The sequence below is a fragment of the Neolamprologus multifasciatus genome, chromosome 23 (genome assembly GCF_963576455.1).
Source record: "Neolamprologus multifasciatus chromosome 23, fNeoMul1.2, whole genome shotgun sequence".
NCBI classification, from domain to species: domain Eukaryota; kingdom Metazoa; phylum Chordata; class Actinopteri; order Cichliformes; family Cichlidae; genus Neolamprologus; species Neolamprologus multifasciatus.
The window spans coordinates 37,625,498-37,649,501 of NC_140460.1; the positions used below are offsets into that span (position 1 = coordinate 37,625,498).

The 24,004-nt window shown below is 39.4% G+C and overlaps 2 protein-coding genes across 9 annotated transcripts in view; one reads left to right on the forward strand and one right to left on the reverse strand.

Moving 5' to 3' along the window:
- Positions 1 to 6,910, reverse strand: part of LOC146492132 (radixin-like) — a 25,661-nt gene extending 18,751 nt beyond the window's left edge. Inside the window, exons 1-2 of the mRNA XM_085151882.1 lie at positions 6,711 to 6,910; positions 4,218 to 4,311 (exon numbers count right to left, since the gene is read on the reverse strand). Coding sequence (XP_085008008.1) covers positions 4,218 to 4,229 — 12 coding nt within the window. The 5' untranslated portion in view covers positions 4,230 to 4,311; positions 6,711 to 6,910. The remainder of the gene's footprint in view (positions 1 to 4,217; positions 4,312 to 6,710) is intronic.
- Positions 6,911 to 9,332: 2,422 nt separating this feature from the next.
- The window catches only part of mcf2la (mcf.2 cell line derived transforming sequence-like a), a 58,323-nt gene continuing 43,651 nt past the window's right edge, over positions 9,333 to 24,004 (forward strand). For 2 of the 8 annotated variants that reach the window (XM_085151859.1, XM_085151861.1), the window contains exon 1: positions 17,923 to 18,674. In XM_085151859.1, coding sequence (XP_085007985.1) covers positions 18,536 to 18,674 — 139 coding nt within the window. In that variant the 5' untranslated portion in view covers positions 17,923 to 18,535. The other 6 variants (XM_085151866.1, XM_085151864.1, XM_085151865.1 and 3 more) reach the window with 6 other exon arrangements.

Sequence of the window (24,004 nt, forward strand, 5' to 3'; positions counted from 1 at the left end):
TAAATCCTCCTCTCAATTTCAATTGCAAAGACAAGTTCTCACTCAAATGGGCCCCTTGTTAAATGTGCAGCTGTTTAGTAACTGTAAGCTGTTTAGAGGAGCTTTGCTGAGAGACCTTAGGACACACACATCAATCAGTAGAGCCGCTAATCTGGCCTGCTGGGCTCCGAGCAACTGTCTGTCCCTCTGATTAACCTCCCCTGCAGAGTAAGGCAGTTCTCAACGGAGGAGTGGAAGGAGGCGTGAGAGCAGATAAGGACTCAAAACTACCTGCAAACAACAACATTATTGCTTTGGGGGAAGAGAAGGTGAATGTTCTGTTGCAAGTATTGTTTATTCATTCGTTGTACGAAAGAGTGAGAAACTTGAGAAAATACAATAGAGGGAAAATAAAAGCTGGACCTTACCCTACTTATTATTGACCTAGCACAGTTTCAGAAATAACTGCCATCTGTGCCAAACGTGCCTGAAAACACATTAGTAAAAATGAAAGACTCCTTTGCTGGTTCTGCTCATCTTAATTTGATTGTAATACTGGGATTTCGAATTGAAATAGGGTCAGCATCAATTTCAAAAGTCTTAATTAAGCCAACCAATTAAAGTCCAAAAGTTTCAAAGTGCTGTTATCACAGTTTTTCCAGCACCAACTCCAGGGTTTACAATACTCCAGTGTATGTGGCAGTATCACAAGCCTAGCCGCCAGTCAGGCATACGCTAAGCCCTTGTGGAGCTGGTGTTAGTGTTATTGGTGTCTTCATGAAAAGTGGTTCACTAGTTTGTGAAATACATTCCAGGCAATTTAACACAAGACTCTATTAGGACTGACTTATTTTTTCCAGCTGGCCTCAAACTGGCTACACCATGAACTACAGCTTTTGGTACTTATATATATATCCTCTTGTCATAACCCCCCTTGCTTTCCAACCTCTTAAAATTCCTAAAGACTATCTCTTGAGGACCACAAATTCCTGCTTCCCACATTTACAAATTATTCCCCATCCTTCTGACTGCTTCCTCTCCTGACAGCCCCTTAGCAGTGTGATTATATTTTTCTCTTAAATCTCTGCTCCTCACTGTGACAGAGCCAGGATGTTGACGTAGACTGGGGCCCCCCAAAGTATATAGCAGGCCACCTCTTCAGCAAACAGGAAAACAGCTACAAGCTCGGAAACCAGTAAGGGCCCTCTTCCTTTCCCCTCATGATTACCCTGCCCCCAGCACAAAGAGTACACCAGGCAGAGAGAGTAGGATATAGGTGTCATTGGAACTAGGAGTGGGCGATATATCGAATGTATATATATATCGATATATACTCGATGTATCGCAAGTTTTTCCACATACGATGGTTAAAATGGCTTTATCGTAACCATTGAGTATAAACTGCCACCGTAATATTCCCCAAACCGGAATATTTTTTTTATCATCTTCTGGCATACAAGCATGCGTGTTTATATACTACCAGATAGGGGGGGAAAAATATGATGACAGCGGGAGTTTCAGACAAACAACGGAATGAGACTCACTTTCGTTTGGATTTCACAAGGAGGATGTTGAACAAAATGCGGTAATATGCAAAACATGTTGTAAAACTACTGCAGCAAAAGGTAGCAGTACCATGAATTAGGGCTGTGCGATATGACCAAAATCTCATATCCCGATATAAGACATCTATCGTCCCGATAGAAAATTCTGTGAATCTCAGGCAGCTCGACTTGGTGAAGTGTTTCCAGCTGCGCGTCGTGTACATGGAGTCGAATGATTTTCGAATGAAAGGTCTCAACAGGCTCTTGAGCTTTATTCTGAAAGGTTTATGTGGAAAACAAACAAGCGGACACGCGATGGTTTTATAGTCGTTGTTGCTAACGACAACGCATAAAAACAGGCTCTTGTCCGTCCATAGTGTGGTTATATTAAATATAAGAGAAAGAGAGAACTTTAAAAATTAATATAGCCACTAAAATGGTGAAAAAATATTGCCGTAAAGTTTATTTTGCGACACCACGAAACAAACGATAACGTAAAATGAAACGACAGACGTTTTCATATCGTCATCCAATATATATCGTTATATCGAACAGCCCTACCATGAATTTATTCCACCAGCTGAAAAGTCATCCACTGCAAAATTAAGACTGTTTTAAACTCGGCATGTCAACGTCCCCTCACACACCAAAGAAAACGTTAAATAAACCAGCTGTGATACCCGTGACTGTTCTTAGTCAGTTGTTTTTATAGTCACCGTCTAGACTTGTTTCTGTCATTTGAGTTTATTGCATTTTTTATTTTACAATTTTTATATGTTATGATATTTCAATTTATTCTAAATTTTTCTATTTAAAGTAGAAAAAAAGTTGAATGAATGATTTGAATACCAGTGCAATTTTGGGAACTATATAGTGAATAATAACATTTGATTTTGGAGGTTATTTGAACATATCGTGATATATATCATGTATTGTGATATGACCAGAAAATATTGTAATATTAGATGTTCCTCATATCGCCCAATTAGGGTTGAGTATAAGGATACTTAACCCGATTCATGATCAGTTAATCACCATCTATTTAAAAATAGCTATATTAACTGATCAATGATTCTTCAATTACCATAAACTTTACTTGCAGCCTTGGTGCATTTTCTTAAAAACATTGTGTCAACTTTATCGCTAAAAGTAACTTAATGGGGCGTCCACATGGGTGACTGTAAAAGCCTTACTCTGAACAAAAACATTTGTTTCCGTTTTAAAATAAACTTTGAAAATCTGCAGAGTCCTGTGACTGAAAATGTACTCTCTTCCAAGTCAGCCAACGCTGTCACTGACCCCTGCAAATATTTTTAAGCTTGCGTATGAATACTGACATTCAGATATAAGAGACTGTTCCAAAAGGTTTTTATGTCATACACTAGTCCCAGAGGAGGTCATGTCTGGTGGACCCTGCTTTTGTTTCCTCTTTTTATTATGTCAGCGCTTCCCTGCAACAAGCTGCACTTTCTCTGTCAGATATTGTCTTTGACACAAACGTCACTCTCAGCAAAGTTGGCATGCTGTCCCAGAAGCCGATTTTGGGATTTTGCCCTGGTGACTCAGGGGACGAGAGGGGGAAGGATGACATCAGTGCCTGGCTGTCCTTCTTTTGTATCTTCCTAACTCACCCAAGGACACACACAAACACCCACTGCCTGAAGAGGCAGACAAGAGATGTGTTTCACTTGTGGGACGGCCTGGAACTCGTTACCATTTCCTTGGAAAGTTTCTGATGCAATCTTCAGCAACTGAATTTTGATTTTTGTCCAAGCAAGACACAGAATGCAAATTTAGTCAAATTAGGCAACTAAAAATACAAATTATACAATATACCTTCCATAAAACCCTTACTGTGCAGGGAAGACCACAGGGTTGGACACTGATTGGATGCCAAAATGCTGGCTAAATAAATACACTGATAAAAATTATTAAAAACACCATGGAAAGACAGAAGTGAAACTGAAAGTCAACTTTTCTCTGACAGTTACTACATAAATAGTTTGTCAACACTTAGAATAAGGGTGATGGCTGACGCACGACTTTGTCCAGTGTTGAGTAAACCTGCATCATTGGTGGGTAGACTACCTAAAAGTGGCATAACTCGGCATCGTTTAATATCCCCAGACTACTTCCTGCTCTTGCCAAGTCTGTTCATAAAGGAAAAGCAGCAACGGTGAGAAGCAGACAGCCATGAAGGGACTGCATCAAATTGGTTTTGTTTTGGCGTTGTTCACATCCTAGGAGTCTGGCATTCTCTCCACCCTTTAAGCAACAATGGCAGCAGTGTTGCAGTTGTGAGGCCTGTGGGCCAGGCAGTTCACTTCACACTCTGGCTGTTGTTTACTTGAAAGAGGCGTATGAGGAGTGGGAGCAGCCGTGGGGATGAAACTGCCACTTTCCAGATTGTTCAAAATGAGGATTTCGGTAGCAGAGCATGCAGACTGTTATGACAACTCACGAGCAGCTCTAAAGAGTCGGTTTACATGAGCAGAACTAGCAGGGAAGAAAAACAAGCCACTTTGTTGTGCCTGATTCATATCATACTTCCTGAACCAGCCACATTATGTCCATCAAACAATCAGATTTAAGTGGCAAAAAAATAAGCAGATTTTCTGGCTTCTTCCCCTAACGCTGCATTGCTGTAATAATCTGTAGACAAAAGCAGCTTGAAGTTTACTGTCAGTTCCTTACCGGCTTAGGCATCTTTGCTTCCTCTCCTCCTTAAATCCAACAGCTGAGAGGAAAAACCCGTCACTGGACGGCAGAAAGACCTTTACCACAGGACCTGAAAAAAAGAAGAAAACATTTTGTAACATAAGTCCCCAGTGTTCATGGGTGAAACCTGAAACATTATTATAAAGAGATATTGATTCCAGTCACAGAAGACCAAATCTAGAACAAGGAAGCATGTAGACTTATTTGCACTGACGCATGACGTTATCATCCTAGTCTAGCTGTAGGAATTTGCGCTTATTGATTTTTTCGGTTAACCATATACATAAAGTAAAGTACGTAAGTAGCCTGGGTTTTGCCCAGTGATCTCACAGGATGAGCCAGAAAACTATGCAGCACTAGAGGGTTAAACAGGCCTTTGTGGGCCAGACTGTATATAATGTCACATAAAGTCAACGCAAGCGTCTTAAGCATTTTCCTTTTATACTTTGGCCATTTGATAACAATGGCAACAATGGTTAAAATATTTTCATCACATTCCTGGTGATTTCCCTTTGTTTAAAAAAGGCCCAAGTCTCTTTAAGCGGCACCAAAATTATTATGGATGAAAAATCCTAAAATAAAAGTTATGGCCTTCTCACTATTCATTTATACAATGATTGGAGGGGTTGCAAAAATGGCTTCAGTGTGACCAGGCTGATTTCTACAAAAAGTCAAAACTTCTAAGCAACTGCTGTCTGAGCACAATATTTATTTTATTGTTTTTGGTATTCTGTAACTCAACAAATCTGACAAGAAACACTACCATTTAATTTCAGCAAACATCTGTTACATTTAGCCAACAATATTTTCTAAATGTGACAAATGAATATAATGAGAACAAGATTATTCTGTCAAGCTCTAAATTTAGTCCTGTGGATGACAAAACTGTGCATCAGAAAAAAAAAACAGAAATAACAACCAAAGGAAAGCACTGAAAAACACTGAAAGGTATAGTATTTCTAAATCTGTTAATGACAACAAGCCACAAAACCCCCAAAACAGCCATAGGCACAGTGATGCGGTTTTCCATTCAATCACAACATGCAAAACCACTTTTCTTAAGTGTACATATGTTAACTATTGCAGAAGTGCAGTGAGAACACTACTTTAAACAATTCTGCAGGAGAGAAGGTTGTAAGACAATCGAGACATTATGCTGCGACACATAAAATAAAAAAGGTTTACGTGACAAAGACCATGCACTCTCATGTCAAAAGAACTGATAGGACAAAGAAATATGCCAATCAGCAGTTTTCTTGCTGACATCCAATAGTGATCATTTTCAGATGATGAACTACAGAGGGCCAGATCCATTCATAACCAGATTGCTTTACTTTTTTCTACTATGGACTGCAGAAAACAAAGCAGGGGAGGCAAAATGTAAAGCAATGTGTCACAGCACCAGGTATACTTTACTAGAAACACAAGTCTGAAATAGTATGGTAATGACCCATGATGAACTTAAATAGGATAGTGAAAACATCCAACTCAAGAGTTTCTCTCGTGTGAATCACACGTAGGAGTTTCAGTAAGGTTTAATGGTATGAAGCTAAACTAAAGTTTAATAATACACCCCAGTCTGACTGAATGGAGAACTGTGCATCACGACTGACATAAGCTTGCTAAACGCCATTTAATACAAACGGAGAGCAGCCAGGTGTCTGGCATGGGTTTAAAAATACTTTTAGCAGCCATTACATTTTAGTCTCAGCTATTTTGTAGTGCCAGTTCAGGATACAAATCGACTAGCACCACCACTCTTCTCAGTTTTGGAAATTAAAGAAATTATTAGGAACAATGATAGTTTCCATATACAACTGTAATCTGCTTCACAGAATGTGCAATGCAAACGTCGGAGCTGTAGCGTTTGTAGTCCTCATAAAGTGAAACCCACTTGTAGCTTGTGAGCAATTAGCTTTACCCGCCGAGAGTTGTTGGCTTCCGTTACGTTGAACTATAACCAAAATTTAACGCCTAAAATATTGGCTACACGAGCGTTGCACAACGGAAAAAATAAGTCAGAGGCGTCAAATCCCAATTTTAAAAATGTATCTTAAAGGAACACTAACGTTAGTCACTATATCCCCCCCAAAATGGTCTTCATGAAGCCCAAAGTTTGCGCGTTGAAAGGCTGACATTATCAAGCTAGTGGGTGTAGTCCGTATAACGGGACGAGCCTAGCCGACGGTTGCCTCGCTCGCGCTCGTGAAGTTTTAACGCCATAAAAAATGTTAGCCCTCATTTATTCGCCACACTTGCCACTAAAACGAATAAATATAAAACAAATATCTTAACAAATTCCGACTTAAGACTACGTAAAGCAGAGTGGGGTGCGTTTACACACAGTTTAAGGGGCACAACTTGACAGAAGTCGGCCCTTCTGTGACACATGAATCGGTCGAACACGAGGAAATCCGCTGCATCAAAGTTGAAGAGAAGCTCCTCTCTTTTTGGGGAGAGGCAACTCACCGGGGGACGATGTCTGTCTTTAATTTGATAGAAGAGCTTCGTATCTTCAACTGTAGCAAAATATTCACGATGAAAAATACCTTTTTACTCCGGGTGCTTGTCTCTCAGTGCGTCTGCCGTTATAAATTCCCGCAGACATGGAAAAACCCTTCAAGTCTAAACCATAAGGCGATTTGGGGGGGAGTCGCTGTAGAGCCAGCCAGAATAAAGTAACACAACTTCCGGTCTTAACTATAAAAATAAAACCACATAGTTAACTGGCCAATATTATCATAAGGCGGTTTACATCTGTCGATATAGACCCTTTACAGTTCATGAACATACTCTTAGATTTGACATCTCCCGTACCTTTGCATATAAAACAGCCAACATCTTTCACATTGCAATGATCCTGAATATTTAATACTTATTTTAAACGTAAGTTTGATTGTTTATTATTTTTACTCTATTGTTCAATTAGGGTTTTTTTTTTAAAGCATGAGTCTGTTCATTTTTTTTTTCTAGACATAATGTGCTTTCCCTTTTTTGTTTCTGTAGTTTCCTGTCATATAGCTAAAGTTAGCTGACAAAAACAAGGGGAAAACCACAACAAAATTAATGAGGAAAACATGACTAAACACAGAAGCACTAATTAATAGTTAATAGCGGGACTAAATCAACCCCCCACAGTTATTTTCCCTAATGTATCCATTAGGTTTCCAGAAAATTTAAATATGTAAGAGAATTAGGTAGCCTGCAGACCGCTTTCAGCCCTTCAGCTCGAACTTTATTTTGAAGAAAAAACACAAATATCCGCCCATGTCTGCAGTTTTCCTCGCAAACCTGACACAGATAACTGTAGAGATGTACAATATGGCTGTCAGTGGCCGAGGATCAGATGGAAGAAATGTATGGGGCATGCACCGCGCGATGAGATGCATTAGCGATGATTTATACCAGTGTAAGCCTGCTCCTATAGGTTGTTCCGATGGGAATCCAAATGGCACTTACGCATAGGCTTTTGTCCTGTTTTATCTAAATGGCCTCGTCTTCTGCAGTTTGAAACCTCCTAGATCAGTGGTAGAGCTCCCCACTCTGGAAGTATGCATCAGTACATTCGTTTCAAAGTTTTGTATGTACTGCAGAGATAGTCCCAAACACACCCAGTCTGCAGTCACAGTCTGAGCTATTCGCAGAACTGACTCAACCATCAAGGACGTGTCCTTTTTATCTTGACTAAAACAGCTATGAACTGATTTTTAGTCCATACAAGTGGATATGGACGAATATCTAAGACTTCCAAACATTTGTGATGTCAAGCCCAGCTGATAACCTTTGTCACTTAAAACTGTTTCCATCTATCTGTCCTGACACCTATCTTTGTAAAAAGATGACCAAAAAAGTATAAAATGCATCTTGATAATTAATTATCACTGAAACGTTTGGACTCCGAATTGTTCTTATGTTGCGTAGAAAAATGAAGTTTTTGATTTTAAACAATCACACATTGACGACAAATACTGTAAGTCACAGCTAAACTGGGATCAATAACCAAATATAATTAATAATTTTTAATAGAATAGCTGCTAAGTAGCTACATCGTAGTGCTACTGCAAATTATGTTAACAATCTGATACCAAGTAAATAGAGGGCCAGTATTGCCAAAACCATTAGTTTTTAATTATAAAGACAGTTTTTATAGAGAGCAATGTGTCTAGATTTATGAGATGAATCACCATCAATTTGCAAATTCTGAACACATTTTAATGACCACTAAATAATTGTGATTTTTACTTTCCACAATCCACCAACTTATATCTAGTCTTCTACATCCTGATCAGTCCCAGTGGAAATCTTAACTTCAGCTCAGCCTTCCGTCTTTCTGTCAGTCTCACTGCTTCCAAACCACACAGCATACATCATAGCAGGTCTCACCATCTTCTAAAACCTTCCCTTTCACTCTTGCTGCTATCCTTCTGTCACAAATCAACCCTGACACTCATCTCCACCCATTGCTTCCACTCTCTTCTTTACCTCTCTTGTGGAGTGTCTTTTGCTTTGGATGATACAATATTCAATGTAGACATTATAATCTATGGAATGAACAGTATGTTAAAAATTGTGTATAATTATTTTGTATTTTTTGAGTAGTGCGAAGTTTTAGGCACAAGTGTGTTTTAATTTTTATCCCCATCTTTCATATTTTCTCCACAGAACAGAAAAAATACAGTGTGTCAAAAATATACAATATTTGTAGTGTTCTTTGTATTTTTGTATATTCTGAACACTTATTTACAATATCATTTTTTTATGTGACGTGGGTCTTCTGCACTGAATTATTCCGCCACTAGATGCCATTGTGTCCCTGTTGTTGGTGATCTACGGGGTAGGACACTTGAGCAAATCCTGCAAAATCAGCTGGTAGAGTAAATGAATGGATATATTTCATATGCATGTAGTCCCACACCAGGAGGTGCATCCTTCGAGGCCGACTCACAAAGACTAAAAAATAGACACATCTGCTAAAAGTGAGTAATACTTTGGACAACACAATAAAAATCTCAGTTTGGAGTTTATTACTGGAATAATGTCAACAAACATAATCCAGGGGACAGGGATGTGTAGAGTTTAATCTGCTGCAGGATGAAAAAGGAAAAATGAGAGGAAGAGGAGGTAGCACTGGGACTTGGCTGGGTCCTGTTAATTGGCTTGGAGTGGGCGGAGCTGCTGGTTTGCAAACTTGCAGGTAGGACGTAACTTTCATCACAGGCATGCCCGATATCGTCAGTTTACTGCGTATTTTATTCTGCAAGTGTCAGTACTGCTGTATATCTGCGAGTTTCCTTTCCGGACGCTCGGAGGCAGCTCATCTGTCGGTAGGACAAATTCAGTTATTCTGCGAAAGTTTGGCATGCCTTCTTCCAAAAAGTGCGCAGTCCTCAGATTTGATTTCTTGGGTCCTCTTAGTCACCACCTTAGACTGACAATTCGGCTCACACTGAGTGACTCATTTATGCACGAGTGTGAGTAAAACATGAATAAAATGTAAGTAGGTAAAATGAAAAATATAAGTAATTGCAAAGTGCTGTGCAAAAGTCTTGAACCACTTCTCAATTGCTTCAGTTTTGTTTCCAATGAGCCAGAATTACTTTTTAAAAAGTGCTCTTGAGCAATAGTTCAAGACTTTCTGGTGGTCTTTCAGTTTTTCTTTGGACATTGGTTACTTTTTCACTCATTTTCAATCCAGTCCTTGTACCTGACCATTGTCAGAGGAATGTTTTTTTTTCTTGTAGTTTGTTTGTTAAGCCATGAATCATTCAAGCATAAGAAAGCCACCTAACTTAAGGCGTGGACCAGTGTTTTGAGGAAACGGGAGAAGTGGAAGACAAAAGAAGCAGAAAGGTATCTGAAAGTCATGTCCTTAAGAAATAGGAAGCTGTACAGCAAAGACTGACACAGGACATGACAGATGCATATGGTCCTTCAACACACCCATCTACTGTTCCCTGAAGCCAAATTTTGTCAGTGGAAGAATGGCTGTCAAAAAAAGGCTAAGGTATGATAAATTACAAAAGAAGTGTCATGAAAATCAGGGGCAACAGGTCTTATGGAGTGTTGAATCCAAACATGGTTCAAATCAGATTGTAGATTGCAGTTTAATCTACAGCAATCTGTAAAACACGGTGGAGGCTGTATCATGTTTGGGGCTTAGTTTCATCCAGTGATGTTGGGGACCTTGTCAAAACTGAAAGATCCTCAACATCACAAAACACAGAAAAGTACTACCAGTAAGTAATGTCAGATTTTGATCCACCATGCTATATCATCTGTTGTCCGACTGACAACAGCTTCATTTTTCTGCATCGACTGCCAGTGCAGTAAAAGCATTTCTGGATAGAAAAACACAAAATGAACTCCCCATAGGCCGGACCTCATCATTATTGAAGCAGTGTGGGATAATCTTGACAGAGAACACAATAAAAGGCAGAAACATCCAAAGAAGAGCTTTGAATGTTCTCCAAGAAGCCTGGAGAACTATTCCTGAGTTGAAATGATTAGAAAGCTTGCCTATTTATCTTGAAAGATATTTGGAGAACCCTAAAAAGAATTCATTTTGGGACTCCATTCATGTGTGTTGTGATCTGATTTATTTCGCTATTATCCATCCATCCATCCATCCATCCATTCGCTTCCGCTTATCCTTTTCAGGGTCGCGGGGGGCGCTGGAGCCTATCCCAGCTGTCATAGGGCGAGAGGCGGGGTACACCCTGGACAGGTCACCAGTCTGTCACAGGGCCAACACACAGGGACAGACAACCATTCGCACTCACATTCATTCACACATTCCCACCTAGTGACAATTTGGATTATCCAATTAACCTATCCCCACAAGCTGCATGTCTTTGGACGGTGGGAGGAAGCCGGAGTACCTGGAGGGAACCCACGCAAACTCCACACAGAAAGACCTGATGGTGGAATTGAACTCAGGACCTTCTTGCTGTGCGGCAACAGTGCTAACCACCGTGCCACCGTGCTGCCTTATTTCGCTATTATCTCCTACTTTTTTTCTTTGCATTCAGGTGTACAGTTTGTTAAACCCTGGCAAAGTCCAGTCTGCCTGGCTTCCCTCCTTTTGGTGTGAAGACCAATATTAACCATGGCGGGAAAGTGAAATTGAAAGTGTGTTTTCTTGGGAAAACACATGAGCTTAAAACTGCCGATGCCTTTATTTCCACAAGCTCTGGACATCCCCACCCCTCACACCCCACCCCAGGTCATGTCTGTGAACCTGGTTGTTAAAAGTGTCACATTGTATTGCATGTGCAACTCGCCTTGTCTTTATTTAGCTTGGCTTATTACCACGTCACAAGATCTCAGTCCATATGACTAAGAGCATGCTGTTCTATTGTCAAAGCAATGAAAGGAGCCTCTGTCAGGGGGGACTGGTAATTGGAGAGGGAATTGACCAAATTTGCTTTGATTGTTCTACCAGAAGTCATCAGAGCTGTGCGTGTGTGTGAAGAGAGGAGTCTGTGTTGCTGTAATATAGATCTCACCTGCCAGAAAACAGCCTGAAATTCTGACATTGACACTGTTTGATCTCACTTGATATCAGAACTGAAACTAACCACTTCAGCTGAAGCAATATTTGCTTATAAAGTGCTGACTTGTGCTTTTAACTTGAATCGGTCAGCAGATCCTGACATGGATCACTGGATGTGTCGGTTTAAGGAAGACAGTTGTTAGGCTGGGCTTCCCACACAATCGTGCGATCAGTTTTAGACAATAACAACAGCATGCCGTGCCGAAAAGCCCCCGAAATCGAGTCTGTCATAAATAAACCGGGCGACCTAAGTTGAACACAAAATGCAAAAATAAACTGCTCACTGTACAGCACAGCTTAATGACAAGATAAAATTAGCAGTGGTAATGTCATTAACACCACTGAAGGCAGAAGTGTGTGTTTGCTACACAGAGGGATGGATGGTTTAAAATTGTGTTACGCAATTTCAAAACTGCCTTGTGGCCTGGGTGTCTCTTCCTTCCTCCCCCCTCCCTCTCTGCTGACCAAATTAAATGGATAGTGCATCAGCCGGTTTCTGTTCTCACCATTTCTCCTTCGTTGTTTCACCTAAACTGCTGCCGAAGTATGCTCACGGTTTATTATTGTTGCTGTTTTCCTTTTTAAAAATAATTTTTATTTAAGCTGCAGATCTACTTGTTCTTTTCTTTTTGGTAACGTTCAGCATCTGTGCCCCTTTTTAGGAGCAGTCACGTACATGTGAGGAGGACAGTCTGCTGAGGTTTGGGTGTTCAGGATAAGGATGGGGCAGGGAACGTCTGTTCCAGAAGACGTAGAGCAAGCCGTGGAGGTGCTGTCGACGATCAGCGGTAAGGAGAGCCTCGCGTTATTGGACGCGCCGTCGCACCACATTACTGCTTCTCACGTCTCACGTCATCTCATCTGTGGTTCTGTTGAAAGCAAAACGTGCATTAACTCATCTTTATAGTCTTCTCCAGGTATCCAAGTTAGCTTTTTCAGTCCTTTACATGTGATATTTTGTAGAGAAGTCAATCTGTGTTTATTTATATTGTTCACAAATATGCACGTAGTGCTCGAAGCCAGTTGCTTGAGAGGTTAGTCACAGCATTTATGAATTCTAAACAGCAGGTGTTGGAGTTAGTCAGCTGGGGCCAGTTTCACAAAAGCAATTTGCCAGCATCCGCAACTGATGCCAGTGTCCTGTCTCACAAATCATTGTCATTCGCAAATTACAGATACTGAGTTCACATGTTTACACAGTTGAGCATTTCACTGGAGCTGTCAAATTGCTAATTATTTATTAATACAAATCGCAGCTTATGTGTGAAGCAAATCTCGTGGTTTATTAAAAAAATAAATGATTTAGGAGCTTCTAGAAAAAATAGAAGAACTGCAATTCTGCCCAGATGTCCTATATTTAATGAGTGTACACCCAATCACAGAGCAGACAGTTTGGCAGGATTTGCAGCAGATGAGCAGAAATATTAGAATCTATTGACATAATTTGCTCATGTGATATTTTAAGACAAGATAACTGCGAAGAAGACTTTATTTAGTATGCCTAATGCAAGATTTTGTTTTGGTGAAAGGAGCTGTTTTTGAATACTTGTGCTCACGATTCACAGTGCAAAGTGATATTCATTTATCACGTACACTGGGTGTTGGTGCAGTGCCTCAGTTCATCTATAGACAAATGAGGTGTGACTGACAAAAACAAAACAAAAAGAACAACAAAAAATACTATTAGGCTACAAGAATTTGCCACAAAGGAGACATCAGTTTCTGTGCCACCATAGTGTAGTTAATGGTCTCAGCATTGCTCCTCTTATAAAGATCGTCTAGCTTTGCTACTGGTTATTAACCCTGTAATGCCAAATGTATCATCTTTGATACATAGTTTGTTTAGACCTCTACATCAGCAGTGTGATGAGATTTATTCATTGCTTTTTTTAGTCCTAACTGACCTACATGTTTATGTTATGTTTTAATTTATTTTAAGATCAACTGTGAGCACAAATTGCACAGAAATGCTGGATGTAGCACAAATAATACAAATTCAAACTCATATATGCAGTTAGATTTTATTTGTGATCAGACTATTCAATAAACACTCTGGTTTCACAAGCAAAATAAATAAATCATATATTTTTGGCAAATATTTCACAGTTCAGGCTTTACAGGGTTAGACTTCTGAGTTTACCCAGTTGGACTAAACTACCTGAGCTAGATACACCAATTTATTTTAGTTTACACAATTGTAATATGAGTTGAATATGCAAATTTGAAATAATTACTTCACTAGCTTTTTAAATGTTATATTTATTTAAATTTAAATTTTTTTTTACATTTATTTAAATTATTTTTTTCAATTTAAATTGTCATCTTCAAATGACGTCAGCTATCGACTTGGTCTTCAATACAAGCCCTGTACCTCGTATAGACATAATGTTGTCTAATGTGTTGAGCCTGCAGCCTTTCTTTGCGTATTTAACTCTGCTTTTGCTTCAGTATAAAAACTGCGCTCCTCTTATTTGGAAACGTAACGGTTACACAATAAGGGCATGAAAGATTGTAACATTGCTAAATATTACACCAAGTAATTGTCCCAAAGTTTCCAGGAGCACTTAAGTCGGACAATGGGCTTTACCAGGAATAAGGTGGGATAATTCAGTTTGTTGTTAGTGTGATTACGTCTGCAGACGGTTTCAGTTGGAGGGAATACGTTTTTGATCTTTTGGATTGCTACTTGATTCATTAATAAATCTAATTGTGCAGAATGCCACATAATGAAAAGTGCATGACAACCTTTTGCTTGCGCACTTTGTACTTTTTAAATCGGGAAATGCTTGTGCGATTGTGTGATGATGATTTAAGTGAAATAAAGGTAATGCGATACTCTAAAGGTGGTGGAGATCTTTGCAGATGGCACCAGTGTAATTTTAGTTTCCTTCCCTATCCCTGGTACCACAGTGCCACAGTCAGAAGCGCCCATTGTCTGACCTTTATGCTTATTAGAGCGTTTTGACTCCTCACGATCTATAAATGAATAATAATTTTTAAAAAAAGCAGTTGAGGAATTTGGTTAAGAAAATGAAACTATGTGAGAGTTAGGTCCTTGTGTTGGATAGAAGTGGTGAAAAACCCTGGGGTATGCTCATAAACCACTTGCTGCTACTTGCACGTAAATGTGCAGTAAATAAATAGTTTGAGTTTACTTTTATCTTCAAACGGCAGGCCCAGAGTGATATATGACACCCGTGCATGTAATGCCGAGCCAGTTGCAATTAGCTGGAGAGGGATTTATGTCTTAGCCCACCCTCCGCCCCTCTTTTCCTGCGATAAACGCAGCCCAGACATGGAGTGAGATAAATAATCACACACTCTGCAGTCTAATCGAGGAGAGGAAGAGGAAGGCAGCTTAAAAGACGCCTCACGAAAAAAAAGTAAAAGAAAGAAAGCTCAGAGAGATGGTACGAACTGCTCTCTGAAGGAAAGATGTCTCTATTTGAGATGGTTCAGGAGAGCCAAGAGGTATTCAATAAACTGCTCCACAGTCTGTCTGTATCCATCAGCGTGTTGACCCGACAAACACGCCACAGTCTGAGCCATCAGCCGACCTGGAGGAGAGGTTAGTGTTAGCGTGTGTGTGCTGATTTAAAGTCTGTACTTGATTCTCCTTTTATTAATTGGAGTTTTCTCACTCTCACGCTAACTGGACATGCTGTGTATGTATGATGTTCAGTGGTTCAGTCTCTGCTACTTAAATCAGTGTGACAGGATGATAGGACAGGATTTCCTACCGCTAACGGGGAGATTCCCTCTTCTGTTTTTCCCTCCTTCTTATTCAAGCATAATAAAAGAACCTGCCTGTTTAGTTTCCTGCTGAGGTTACAGTAAGTCCACAGTTGTTGGAGGGACTCGAAATTTGACCAAATGAGCTACAAAGGGAAACAAACATGACACGCTTTACAAATGATGCATGGTGTAGCTCGGTCCATAACTTTTTCTGTGCTGTTTACTATAAGTCAGGGTTATTGGGAACCTGGTTTAATTTAAATATCAATTTAACCCAGAAAAAACAATTTTTGGTTTTGCTTTAGTTAGAGGCTAAAAGATAAATGACTTGACACCAGGTTTCTAAATAAATGCGTCAGATTTCATTACCAGAGGTTTCTTCTTGTTAAAAGGGAGTTTTTCCTTTCTACTTGCTTACAACGGATCGACTGATTGTTGGGGTTTCTTTCTATTTTTGTAGGCTCTTTATAGTCTGAAGCTTATTGAGGTAACTGTAGCTATGATTTGGTGCTGTTTAAGTAAAATGTAATCAATGCTACAGAAAATATATGAATATCTGACTGGAAAGTCCTCATTTAACATATGTAGTTGAAATTGTAAATTTGTTCTGCAGATATAATTCCTGATAAATTGCTAAAATCTCCTCTTTTTTTCTTGTGACCATGACACTGTGACTTTATCTCTGCTGGGTTTGCATTCAGCATATATTTTCTCAATGCATTATACCAAAAAACATTTCTTTTTTTAAAAACAAAAACAAAACCCATCACTATCTCAGTCAGATACACCCTCATCTGTCTGTCAGTAAAACAGTAAACCAAAGCGCTAATCACTTAGTTTGCTTTTAACCCTGGCAGACCGGCTGCCACTTTAATGTGTGCTCTTGAACGCAACGCTCTTTGGTGTTTTGACCTTGGTAACTGATTAGCTGATAAGGCTGTGAGTCGCTAATCGACCTTAGGTCGTAACACACCGACGGTAGAAATGTGTGTAGTTTAAAAGGAGAAGCCAAAGTCATGGGAACAGAGTAGAGCTGCTACATTCATCATGGCTACTAGTCTTTGCTGTGGCCGCCAAACAGTGGAAAGAAAAAGGAATCATAAGTCCACACAGACAGGTGAGTGCTGCCTGAGTGGGAAAAATTAGCTTCTTTAAAGTTTGGAACATTTTCTTGGGTCATAACTTGGTTAAGAGGTCATTTCAGGGTCACAGTTAAGGAAAAAACAGACTAGAAACAGTAATGTTTCTCAGAGAATTAGTTTTGTTGTCATGCAGATTAATTTAGAGGTTTATCTTTTAACCCCTTCACTCTTCATGTGTTATGAAGATGTGTGACTTGGAAATGCTGTGGATCCATTTCTGCTGTAGGGATACTGGGAGTTAGTCTCTGCCTCAGAGTTTATAGTGCAGGCTAAAGTAGCATATTCTTTGATAATAATCCATGTGGTAAAATCCAAGCTGAACAATGCTGACGACATAAAAATGAGTGTTTGTGAAGTTGTGATAATGCAGTTTTTAACACACATGATGCACTCGAGTGAATCAAGTCGCACCTGTGCTGAAGGAGCCAGGCTGACCAATCAAGCTCTGGCTGGACTGTGACGGTGACTTCTATTTAAATTTTGTTTAGCATTCATGAGCTTGTGTTTTTTCTCTTAGTTTTTAGTTTCAGTTTTATCCCAAAGAGTGTGAATCTGTAGATGTCATGTTGACTTTCTAACACTGAACGGTGAGAGCAAATTGTCAGAATAGTTTTTAATTCTCTGTACTCAGATATTCAATCATGAATGTTTCAACCTTGATTCTTTTGTTTTTCAGCCGTCCTGTTGTAAATTTGCGGCTGTGCTTGGGATCACTGTCCTGTTGCATCATCCAGTTAGAGCCAAACTTTAGGTGTTGGATAGATGGCCCCTAAAACATTTTGGTATGCAGAGGAGTACTTCTCGACTCAGTGACTGCAAAACAAGCCCATATCATAACCCACCACCGTGCTTGACAGCCGGTATGATGTCTTTGTGCTAAAATGTCATTTGGTTTTCACCAACACGACGCTGTGCATTACGGTGAAACATTTCTACTTTCATCTCATCAGTCCAAAGGACATTGTTCCAGAAATCTTGTGGTTTGTTCAGATGTAACTTTGCAAACCTAAAACGTGCTGCCACATTTTAGAAAGAAGAGATTTTCTCCTGGAAATTCTTCCAAACAAGCCATACTTCAGTCTTATTTTTTGATTTTTGCCGCCATGACCTTTAACATTTAAGATATTGACTGAGGCCTGTGAAGTCTGTAGCTCTTGGGTTTTTTGTTGGTTTTTTTTGCAGTTTTTCTGAGCATTGCACGGCCTGGCCTTTGGGGTGAATTTGCCGGGACATCCACTCCTGGGAAGACTCACCCACTTTTTTCCAATTGTGATTAATCTTTCTAACTGCAGACTTCACATTGTTTGGAAATGGCGTTTTAACTCTATCCAGACTGATGGGCAGCAACAGTTGCTTCTTTAAGATTATTGCTGATGTCTTTCCTCCTTAGTGTTGTGTTAACACACACCTGAAAGCTTCAGACCAGCAGAAGTCCAAAGCTTGCTTTTAATCAGTGAATCAAGTGTATTTGTCTAGCAGCACTTGGCTAATACTTGCCCTCTATTCCTATGAAAGCAGTAAATGTGTATTTAAGTTTAACACAGTGCTTCTGCATTTCAACACAGTGTAATATGTCATGCTGTTTTTCACCTGAGGTTGTATTTACCTAATCTTAAGCCCTGTTATGGATCTGATAATATTTATTATATCCACATAATTAAACCATAGAAATTAAAGAGGGTGCGCTTTCTTTTTACCGCGACTGTTTGTACAGAGACTTTCTCAGTAGAAGGGAGGGGCCGAGGAAACGGGACGAGTGTAATCACTCAAGAAATGTTGACCGGTGTGCATATGAAAGAAATAGGGAGGGTCTAGAAATACAGCTGAGGATTAGGGAAGTGATATTCTGCTCCGTACCTGTGGAGATGAAGACCTTAAGCGAGGAAGAGGAGAATGGACAGAGAGTCAGGATGAAAGAATGCGCAGGAGAGAGGTTTGTCTGTATTTCGCTGGAGGAGATGGAGAGCTACTACAGATACAGCCGCTGCTGTCAACGGCTGCACAGTGAGTTTCGCCGAGGTGTTTCTGTAAGATTTAAGGTGTTCTGCTTCATGTCACTGAGCTCATGTAAGACAGGAACCTGGAGTTGTAATGTCACAGATGACAACTTTGAGCTGCAGTTGGATTTTGGACATCAGAAATTCACTTACTGCAGCACACAGGTATAGGCCATTGCTTTTGTAGTGCAGGTAAATTGCAAGAAATGTAAAATAATAAAAATAATAATTTTTTGGAAATGATCGTCGTAAATCGTCTCTTATGGAATAACTTCCTGCTATTTTTAATGCTTTACGTTAGCATTAAATAGCCTAACCAGACATCAGGGTTTAGAATGGCTTTTGTAAAGGTTTCAAAGATTTCTTAAAATATTCACAAGAGCACGATGTTTAGTTTCTGCAGTGCTCTCAGGCTGCTCTGGAGAAAATCAGAACACATGACAAAATGAAACGAACCTTGCGCTCACAAAGTTAGTGGGTTCATTATGGGTTGACTTGGCTAAATCTTGGCTTCCCCCTCTTCACAATTTATTTTATAATAATAATAATGATAGAAGATTTTCTCTGCAGTCTTGATGGTCAAGCTTATAATTCACCCATAGCTGACCAGTTCATCTTTAGTCATTCGTCATACTTATAACTGTGTGAAGAAGGGGAATGAAGATGCACAAGAAAACATGGCAACACTGTCAAATGGCTCTTGCGACTTCTTGTTAGAGGAAGTACATGTGGCAGAAAGCATTACAGTATCTGCTAGATCCTTATTTACACAAGGTGGTTCAGTAAGTTGACATCAGTACTTGAAAGGTGTGTGTCCGTGTGTGTGTCTCCATCCAGCATGTATGCATGTGGGAAGCGTGCAGCTTTTGATATTTTTTTGTGTGTGTCTGTGTGTGTTTTAGATCTTTGCCTTTCAGGGATATTTCAAGTCTATTTTGGGCCATTTTGATATGTATATTTTTAGTACAAGCTATTCTTGAAATACTTTATCACAAAGCTAGTGCTGTGTTTTGTTTTTTTCCTTCTTCATCCTGTTTTCCACCTTATTGTAGCTTTATCAAGTCATATTTCTATCCCCTGTCAAGCTGGAGTCTTGGGGCCATTCGTCCAATGTCAGGAATGCTAAAGTTCTCTAAGATAGAAAATCACAGCAGATATTCAAAGGTAGTAAGTGCTTGAAACGCATTTGCCACAATTGATAATCAGCTGTTTTCCTTATTACTTTATGTGGGAATTTCTTGAATCATTTCTTGTAATTTCTTGAATCCTCATGACAGAGATCAGTCTTCCCCTTAAGTACCAAGCCTTCCTCTTTCATGGGTAGTCTCATGATAAACAACTGAGATCATTTGTCATCATTGGGTGTTGTTTTTGTTTCGATTCAAACTCCTTCAAGTTCTCATTTGCAATAACATTTCTTACATTTTTCCAAAGTTTTTAAAGAGACTCCAAGTGGCATATTTCTGGACTACAAATAATCCAAAATTTTAAAAAAATACAGTCTTTAAATATGATTGGCCAGAAGCTGATTTTGTAGTTTGAAAATCACAAATAAAATCTCATTTAATCATTCAGTTCAGTTCAGTTTAATCCAGTTTAATTTATATAGTATTAAATCACAGCAGTAGTCACTTCACTTTATGTTGTAACATAAAGAACCCATAATAATAGAGACAGACCTCGACAATCAGACGACCTCTTATGAGCAAGCACTTGGCGACAGTGGGAAGGAAAAACTCCCTTTTAACAGGAAGAACCATCCAGCAGAAGAGGGGAGGCCATGTGCTGCGACCGGTTGGGGGCAAGGGGAGAGAGACAGGACAATAGACACTGTAAAAGTGAACCAGAGATTGATAATGAAAAGAAGTGAGTAAAGAAGAAACACTGTGCATCATGGGAATCCCCTAACAGCCGAGGCCTACTGCAGAGTAACTAAAGGAGGGTTCAGGTTCACCTGATCCAGCCCTAACCATAAGCTTTGTCAAGTTTTAAGCCTAATCTTAAAAGTAGAGAGGGTGTCTGTCTCTTGAAAGTGGGAGCTGGTTCCACAGAAGAGGGGCCTGAAAGCTGAAGGCTTTGCCTCCCATTTTACTTTTAAATACTCTGGGAACAACAAGTAAACCTGCAGTGCGAGAGCGAAGAGCACTAATGGGGTCATGATAAGATGGAGCCTGACAACTCAAGACCATGTATGTAAGGAGAAGGATTTTTAATTAGATTCTTCATTTAACAGGAAGCCAATGAAAATAATTTAATATGAGAGAAATGTAATCCCTGTCAGTGTATTGAACCAAACGGTCCAGTTGGAAAATGTAAAAACGTCCTGTTATGGGGCAATACTGAGGTATAATGGGAACGATGTGAGTCTTCAATTATTGAAGTCTTCAAAGCAATAAAAGATAGCAGCAGTTTAAATGCGGTCTGTTTGATCGGCTGTAATGTTTTATTGATGTCTGAGTAAAATATTTTAAACTTGTTAGGTAGAGAACATAGTTGGCTTGCTTCACTCAATCACTGGTTGTAATGCTGCTCTGCAGACAGCTCAGAGATTATGATAAACAATGCATCTGGAGCTCTGAAACAGTGGGATGATACCATGTTTATCTCCTCTGTGATAGGCTGACTGATATATCAGTTGGATGCCATAAAATACAGTCATATGAACAGTTAATTGATTAAACGAACCTGGCAGCAATACGGCACATCACGTTTTTACATAAATGATCTAATATATGTAAACAGTGTAATGAGATAAGATAAGCCCCTCTTGATTGAAAGAGTGGAAATCCAGGTGTTGCAGCGTCTGGCCCACTTAGGCGGTGATTTCTGCAGCATGAAAGAATTCCAGGGTGATGCTACACTTTAGCTTGTTGATGTTATTACTTTGTTCATAAACAAAAAAAATGTTGTGATGACTTTTAGGGGAATTTTAAATCTGAGTAACGTTTTCTGTGGAGCTAGTTTCAAATTGCTTTATCCAGAACTGCTCGAGTGATATTGAAATTTGCTTGAAAACGTGATGGTATGGCCTGCACTGCCATAGAAAGGCCTTAGAAAGAATAGCTTCAGAGATAGGGGCTGAACTGTAACACAGATTCCCAATTATGGGGTGTACTCAGGGCCATGTAACTACATAAATTAGATGAATGGCTTTGAAAATATTAGAGCTTGAAAATCAAATCAAATCAAATCGCTTTTATTGTCACATCACATGTGCAGGTACACTGGTACAGTACATGTGAGTGAAATTCTTGTGTGCGAGCTTCACAAGCAACAGAGGTGTGCAAAAGTACAATAAGATAAGAACAAGCAAATATAAGAATGGCTAAATCTGAGAATTATATGAATAAATATATGTACAATATGAGAGTGTATGCATGTTTCTGAATGTGTATACTAAATATGTACGTCTACGTGTGTGTATATATATATGTGTGTGTGTGTGTGTGTATACATATTTTACAAATTAAATAGAGTAAAAATAAAATAAATATATAAAATATACAGAGGTTGGTAGTTGGATATTGTGCAAAACAAGTGGCATTTATATACAGTGTGGAGTGCATAATGTTGAAGTTGGAGTATGGAGGGAAAAGTGTATTTTCATTGTGATATTCAAAAAAATGGCATCATCTAACAACTTCAGTTTGACTTTTCTAGAAAGATTTAGTGTCTGATACAGCCTAAATTTCATTTGACGGTGTTCATTTGACATGGAATGAGGCTGTAGTGAATTAGTTTTGCCTTAAATATTTAGATCACGTCAGCCTTTATCAGTGACATGCGCAGCTGTTTTGAACAAAGTTCCTTAAATCTCTTGATTCTCGCTGATGAATACTGATCATCACAGAACTCACAGGTCAAACTAAGGGCTTGATATGCGTGCATTTGTTTCCTGTAGAGAGATGCACGCATAGCATGGTGATAAATTTTGCTTTGTGCAGGGATAAGTGCGACATCTATCACCATCTACAGATAAAATTGACATGTTCCTTTTGGCCTTCAGCCTTTAACCGAGCCACACGGCCTGCTTTCTGTCAAGTTTCGGTTGATGTTGAGTAAATACTGTCCACCATATGGAGAAGAGGTGACAGAAAACAGCAATGTGGAAAGTGAAGGAAGGGAGAGGAGTCCAGTGGACATGTGAATGTCTTTGTTTTTCAAACTGAATTTGTTAGTTTTGTCTTCTGTGCTTTTACACTGCGGACATTTATAATTCGGAGATCGCTTCTTAAATAAACAGCCCAGTATTTATCAAACTATAGAGATGTTCGCACCTTTTTATTTCCTTACTCTGCCTCCGCTGCTTTTTTGGGCCTATGAGTCATTTCACAATTGCCGTCTTCCTGTTTATGCTGTAGCCGGCCTATAGTGTTTGATCTCGAAGCGGAAGGATTCAATACTGTTCTCTTTGTAGGCACGGATGCTGGGGAGGAAAGTCTCACAAAAATAATCAAGCTGTAAGTTATTCTAGCTGTAGTCTGCACTGCTTCCCTAATGCACACACATACAGGTACAACTAGTCTTCCTCTTCCACCGTATGCACACACCGATGTCTGCTCTGCATCCCATGTGCACAGATGCACATTTCCACAATTCCAAATCGACCCATTTTCTGCTTTATGGTCGCCATATTTTGCAGGCTGTTTTTCTTTCTAAGCCGTAATTTCAAAGAGGAAGTCCTGGAAATAACCTGATTTAAATTTGATTTGGCTGCTGCTTGTTTTTGATGATATGACATTTTCAAAAAGAGAAGCATGTGATGAAGTTCATCATGTGCTGATTTCAGAAGTTGGGAGTGTTTAGTCGGGAGATTGAGGTTATCAGCGGTTTTGGCAAGTTAACAAATTACATTACCAGGATTAAATACACAAAGACCAGCATTTTAAATAAAATGACCTTATTAGACGTCTAATATAATAATATTTATATCGATATTGATTAATAGATTGATAGAGCTATGCATAGAAACACACATTCTAGCACAGAACAGATGGGATACATATATGCAGTACTCACAGCTTTCCTGTAATTTCTCTAAGTACTCTTAAGAAATAGTTCTGCAGGCTTCTTGAAGGACATTCAAAGCTCTTCTGTGGATGTTTCTGCCTTTTGTTCTGTTCTCTGTCAATATGATCTCACACGGCTTCAATAATGTTGAGGTCTGGACTCTGGGGAGGCCAATCCATGACTGATAGTGTTTCACTGTGTGTTTTTCTATCTAAGTTTGCTTTTACTGCATCACTGTCATGCTGGAAGATGTATCCCCACAGTAACCGCTGTTACAGGAGCCACCATTCACATATCAGTGAAAAAAACTGAAATGAAAAGTAATCA